The 6,326-nt window shown below is 53.4% G+C and overlaps 1 protein-coding gene across 2 annotated transcripts; it reads left to right on the forward strand.

The window, feature by feature from the left end:
* The first annotated feature begins 3,928 nt into the window (after positions 1-3,928).
* Positions 3,929-6,074, forward strand: LOC106593029 (cyclin-dependent kinase 5 activator 1). 2 transcript variants are annotated; one of them, XM_014184374.2, is made up of 3 exons: positions 3,929-4,498; positions 4,541-4,741; positions 4,816-6,074. In XM_014184374.2, exons 1-3 carry the CDS (start codon positions 4,277-4,279, stop codon positions 5,338-5,340), a joined length of 948 nt encoding a protein of 315 aa, XP_014039849.2. In that variant the 5' UTR covers positions 3,929-4,276; the 3' UTR covers positions 5,341-6,074. The 2 variants fall into 2 exon arrangements, with proteins under 2 accessions (XP_014039849.2, XP_014039848.2); XM_014184373.2 differs by having other exon boundaries at positions 3,930-4,741.
* The last annotated feature ends 252 nt before the right edge of the window (positions 6,075-6,326 follow it).

Here is a 6,326-nt window from a genome sequence, read left to right on the forward strand (position 1 = left end):
GGATGGATGGATGGATGGATGGGGTAATGAGCAAACAGAGATGGAGGGGAGGAGAGCGAGTGGAATATAACAGGAGGGAGGGAGGGAGGGGTTGAAGGAGAAAGGAGATAGAAGCAGTTATGTCCACCACCAGACTCTTTTTCCCTTCCACTCATCCACCATATCCGCCTCTTCCTATCCTCCTCTTCCTAGCCTCCTCTTCCTATCCTCCTCTTCCTAGCCTCCTCTTCCTAGCCTCCTCTTCCTAGCCTCCTCTTCCTATCCTCCTCTTCCTATCCTCCTCTTCCTATCCTCCTCTTCCTATCATCCTCTTCCTAGCCTCCTCTTCCTAGCCTCCTCTTCCTATCCTCCTCTTCCTAGCCTCCTCTTCCTAGCCTCCTCTTCCTATCCTCCTCTTCCTATCCTCCTCTTCCTATCCTCCTCTTCCTATCCTCCTCTTCCTAGCCTCCTCTTCCTATCCTCCTCTTCCTATCCTCCTCTTCCTAGCCTCCTCTTCCTAGCCTCCTCTTCCTATCCTCCTCTTCCTATCCTCCTCTTCCTATCATCCTCTTCCTAGCCTCCTCTTCCTATCCTCCTCTTCCTATCATCCTCTTCCTATCCTCCTCTTCCTATCCTCCTCTTCCTATCCTCCTCTTCCTATCCTCCTCTTCCTATCCACCTCACCCTATCCTCCTCTTCCTATCCACCTCACCCTATCCTCCTCTTCCTATCCTCCTCTTCCTATCCTCCTCTTCCCTATCCTCCTCTTCCTATCCTCCTCTTCCTATCCTCCTCTTCCTATCCGCCTCTTCCTATCCTCCTCTTCCCTATCCTCCTCTTCCTATCCTCCTCTTCCTATCCGCCTCTTCCTATCCTCCTCTTCCCTATCCTCCTCTTCCTATCCTCCTCTTCCTATCCTCCTCTTCCTATCCTCCTCTTCCTATCCACCTCACCCTATCCTCCTCTACCCTATCCTCCCCTTCCTATCCTCCTCTTCCTATCCTCCTTTTCCTATCCACCTCACCCCTATCCTCCTCTACCCTATCCTCCTCTACCCTATCCTCCTCTTCCTATCCTCCTCTCCCTATCCTCCTCTTCCCTATCCTCCTCTCCCCTATCCTCCTCACCCCTATCCTCCTCTACCCTATCCTCCTCTTCCTATCCTCCTCTCCCTATCCTCCTCTTCCCTATCCTCCTCACCCCTATCCTCCTCTTCCTATCCTCCTCTTCCTATCCTCCTCTTCCCTATCCTCCTCTTCCTATCCTCCTCTTCCTATCCTCCTCTTCCTATCCTCCTCTCCCTATCCTCCTCTTCCCTATCCTCCTCACCCCTATCCTCCTCTTCCTATCTTCCTCTTCCTATCCTCCTCTTCCTATCCTCCTCTTCCTATCCTCCTCTTCCTATCCTCCTCTTCCTATCCACCTCACCCCTATCCTCCTCTACCCTATCCTCCTCTTCCTATCCTCCTCTTTCTATCCTCCTCTTCCTATCCTCCTCTTCCTATCCACCTCACCCCTATCCTCCTCTACCCTATCCTCCTCTTCCTATCCTCCTCTTCCTATCCTCCTCTTCCTATCCTCCTCTTCCTATCCTCCCCTTCCCTCTTCTCCTCTCCCTATCCTCCTCTTCCCTATCCTCCTCTCCCCTATCCTCCTCTACCCTATCCTCCTCTACCCTATCCTCCTCTTCCTATCCTCCTCTTCCCTATCCTCCTCTCCCCTATCCTCCTCACCCCTATCCTCCTCACCCCATCCTCCTCTTCCCTATCCTCCTCATCCCTATCCTCGTCACCCCTATCCGCCTCTTCTCTATCCTCGTCACCCCTATCCTCCTCTTCTCTATCCTCCTCACCCCTATCCTCCTCTTCCTATCCTCCTCTTCCTATCCTCCTCTTCCCTATCCTCCTCACCCCTATCCTCCTCACCCCTATCCTCCTCTTCTCTATCCTCCTCACCCCTATCCTCCTCTTCTCTATCCTCCTCACCCCTATCCTCCTCACCCCTATCCTCCTCTTCTCTATCCTCGTCACCCCTATCCTCCTCTTCCTATCCTCCTCTCCCTATCCTCCTCTTCCCTATCCTCCTCTTCCTATCCACCTCACCCCTATCCTCCTCTTCCTATCCTCCTCTCCCTATCCTCCTCTTCCTATCCTCCTCTTCCTATCCTCCTCTTCCCTATCCTCCTCACCCCTATCCTCCTCTTCTCTATCCTCGTCACCCCTATCCTCCTCTTCCTATCCTCCTCTTCCCTATCCTCCTCTTCCTATCCTCCTCTTCCTATCCACCTCACCCCTATCCTCCTCTACCCTATCCTCCTCTTCCTATCCTCCTCTTTCTATCCTCCTCTTCCTATCCTCCTCTTCCTATCCTCCTCACCCCTATCCTCCTCTTCTCTATCCTCCTCACCCCTATCCTCCTCACCCCTATCCTCCTCTTCTCTATCCTCGTCACCCCTATCCTCCTCTTCTCTATCCTCCTCACCCCTATCCTCCTCTTCCTATCCTCCTCTTCCTATCCTCCTCTTCCCTATCCTCCTCTTCCTATCCTCCTCTCCCTATCCTCCTCTTCCCTATCCTCCTCACCCCTATCCTCCTCACCCCTATCCTCCTCTTCCCTATCCTCCTCTCCCCTATCCTCCTCTACCCTATCCTCCTCACCCCTATCCTCCTCTTCTCTATCCTCCTCACCCCTACCCTCCTCTTCCTATCCTCCTCTACCCTATCCTCCTCACCCCTATCCTCCTCTTCTCTATCCTCCTCACCCCTACCCTCCTCTTCCTATCCTCCTCACCCCTATACTCCTCTTCTCTATCCTCCTCACCCCTACCCTCCTCTCCCTATCCTCCTCACCCCTATCCTCCTCACCCTATCCTCCTCTTCTCTATCCTCCTCACCCCTATCCTCCTCTTCTCTATCCTCCTCACCCCTATCCTCCTCACCCCTATCCTCCTCTTCTCTATCCTCCTCACCCCTATCCTCCTCTTCTCTATCCTCCTCACCCCTATCCTCCTCACCCCTATCCTCCTCTTCTCTATCCTCCTCACCCCTATCCTCCTCTACCCTATCCTCCTCTTCCCTATCCTCCTCCCTTATCCTCCTCACCCCAATCCTCCTCACCCCTATCATCCTCTTCCCTATCCTCCTCACCCCTATCCTCCTCTTCCCTATCCTCCTCTTCTCTATCCTCCTCACCCATCCTCCTCTCCCCATCCTCCTCTCCCCCATCCTCCTCACCCCATCCTCCTCTCCCCATCCTCCTCACCTCTATCCTCCTCTTCTCTATCCTCCTCTCCCTATCCTCCTCTTCCCTATCCTCCTCACCCCTATCCTCCTCACCCCTATCCTCTTCCCTATCCTCCTCACCCCTATCCTCCTCACCCCTATCCTCCTCACCCCATCCTCCTCTCCCCATCCTCCTCACCCGTATCCTCCTCTTCCCTATCCTCCTCTTCCCTATCCTCCTCACCCCTATCCTCCTCACCCCTATCCTCCTCTTCTCTATCCTCCTCACCCCTATCCCCCTCTTCCCTATCCTCCTCACCCCTATCCTCCTCATCCCTATCTTCCTCACCCCTATCCTCCTCATCCCTATCTTCCTCTCCCCATCCTCCTCTCCCCTATCCTCCTTTCCTCTCCCCTCTCCTTCCCTCTCACCTATCTGCCTCTCTCTCCATCTGCCTCTCTTCTCTCCCCCTCCTTCCCTCACTCTTCCTCCTGTGAGTCCTTCTCACCTTTCCATCTCTTTCTCTCTCTTTCTCTCTCCCCCATGAACATGTTTTAACAACCAAGCTGGAGATATGGAGGGCAACACACACACGCACGCACGCACGTACACACATGCATACACATTGGTCGAATAAGTTGTCAATCTAAGCACCATCCTCTCTGATTGGATATTTGGAGCTGTAACTCCCGATTAACGCTTTTAAACCGGCAGCATCTCTCGCGCACCTGCAGTTACCGGCCTCTGTCCATTCCAAGAGCTGAGTGCCGCGCGCTGCGCTGCGACAGAAGGAGTGGCACAGCGTGTGTGTGATCGTGATTCGTGAACGTGTGTGATAGAGAGAGGAGAGAGAGAGAGAGAGAGAGAGAGAGAGAGAGAGAGAAATGTGTGAGTGAATCTCGCGCATATTGCTGGAATCACCGAGCATCACACACCTCTGGACTCTCCGCGGTCAAACCGTCAATGTAGCTGTGTGTGTGAAGTTTAATTAAACTACACGTACACCCCATCGATACGGACTGGAATACAAAGCTCGGGAAGCTCCGTGTGTTGGAAGGCGCTGCGCGCTGCAGACATGGGTACCGTTCTGTCTCTGTCGCCGAGGTCAAGGAAGGCAGCGGGCGGTGTGTGTGTGGACGAGAAACCGGACCTTGCGACCGGCGGGAAACCACAGGAGAAGAGCCTAAAGAAGCGCCACTCGGTGCTGCTCCATGCTCTGACGTGGAAGCGGCTGGTCGCCGCATCAGCCAAAAAGAAGAATGCCAAAAAGGTGAACCCCAAACCCGACCCCAGCCAGGCCAAATCCGACCCCAGCCAGGCCAAATCCGACCCCAGCCAGGCCAAATCCGACCCCTTGGTGGACCAGCTCAACACCGACAACATCAAGAAATCACAACCGTCCAACGGAATACTCGACCGAAAACCGACAGGGCCCAAACCCGGGCCAATTCCTGTGCCTGTTCCTACAGTACCGGACCAGACCTGGCGGCAGACCCAGAATGGACGCTTATTCATCTCCCCTCGGAGGGTGGTGGTGCAGGTGGGTAACGTGTGTGTGTGTGTGTGTGTGTGGTGTGTGTTAAAGCCTAACTGTTTGTGTTGTTCGTCCTCCAGGCGTCCACCGGCGAGCTGCTGAGGTGTCTCTCTGACTTTCTCTGCCGCCGCTGCTTCAAGCTCAAAGAGCTCACTGCCAATGAGGTCATCCTGTGGTTCCGTAACGTGGACCGGGCTCTGTTAGTGCAGGGCTGGCAGGACCAGGGCTTCATCACCCCGGCTAACCTGGTCTTCGTCTACTTGCTCTGCCGAGAGGCCGTGGAGGAAGACACGGTGTCTGAGTACGAGCTGCAGGCGACCTTCCTCACCTGCCTGTACCTGGCCTACTCCTACATGGGCAACGAGATCTCCTACCCGCTCAAGCCGTTCCTGGTGGAGTCCAGCCGGGAGGCCTTCTGGGAGCGGGCCCTTGGTCTCATTGACCGGATGAGCGGGCCAATGCTGAGGATAAACGCAGACCCGCACTACTTTACCGAGGTGTTCCAGGACCTGAAGAACGAGGGAGGGTCAAGGGAGAAGGAGAAGGAGAAGGAGAAGAAGGAGAAGGAGAAAGACGGGAAACGGATAAGCGAGTTGGATCGTTAAGGACTGGACGAAGGGAGGAGAGAGAGAGAGAGAGAGAGAGAGAGAGAGAGAGAGAGAGAGAGAGAGAGAGAGAGAGAGAGAGAGAGAGAGGGGAATTTGGTTTAGGACACGGTCGCGGACACCAGCCACACACCCGCCGGTTGTTTGAGCGGGGATTGAATGTATACGCTTGGTGAACCGGACAAACGCACGACGGGGATTTGATCAGGAACCTGAGTCTGTGGAATCAGGAGGAATCGGTAACACGCCTAGCTTCACCTCGCCCCGTTACCGAACTGTCGTTTCATGTGTTCAGTCAAAGCTCGGGGAATCTAACGGACACTACACAGGACTTTGGGCGGAAAGGGATAGCTATAGTTAACTTTACTGCATGCTGTATAAAAAGTATTCTGATTGTACCGTTATTGTGGCTTTTGAGAATTGAATAGGCTATTATACGGTGGACTAAAGTGATATCTTATAGCGCGTCAGTGTTTTGGGGAAAAATGTATATATTGGTTTCATGAGAGGGGGAAAGACACCGTGCTCTCCAAGGTACTGGGCTCAGTGGCGTGAGAGACGCTGCCTGCCCCCCACCCCCACCCCCTCTGAACGTTGAATGTACTATTTTACCACTTCAAACCAACGGGATTCTTTACCGTTAACACGTGGCAACTGTTACTATGGTATAATAGAACGTTCTGTTTTATATATTGTACATTCAAAAATACAAGTATAAATCGTTACAAACGGTCCCCGTGCCTCCCAGCAATGTTGAATTGAATTGCCTTGTGGTTAATGTGCTCAGGAACATGCAGTATGACGAACGCTGAAAGTTAGCCCTGTATGTAATAATCAGAGGTGTACACTTTATGGACAGCTTTAGTTGTACTAGACCCAGAGCAACGCCATCTCTATGACTGATTATAAGCCTACGACTCTGGAAACCCCTAAAGGCTGGCCAATAGCCTACTACAGTGAAGCAACATGCAGCAGCCGGGCTGGTA

Source organism: Salmo salar, chromosome ssa16 (genome assembly GCF_905237065.1).
Source record: "Salmo salar chromosome ssa16, Ssal_v3.1, whole genome shotgun sequence".
Taxonomy (NCBI): domain Eukaryota; kingdom Metazoa; phylum Chordata; class Actinopteri; order Salmoniformes; family Salmonidae; genus Salmo; species Salmo salar.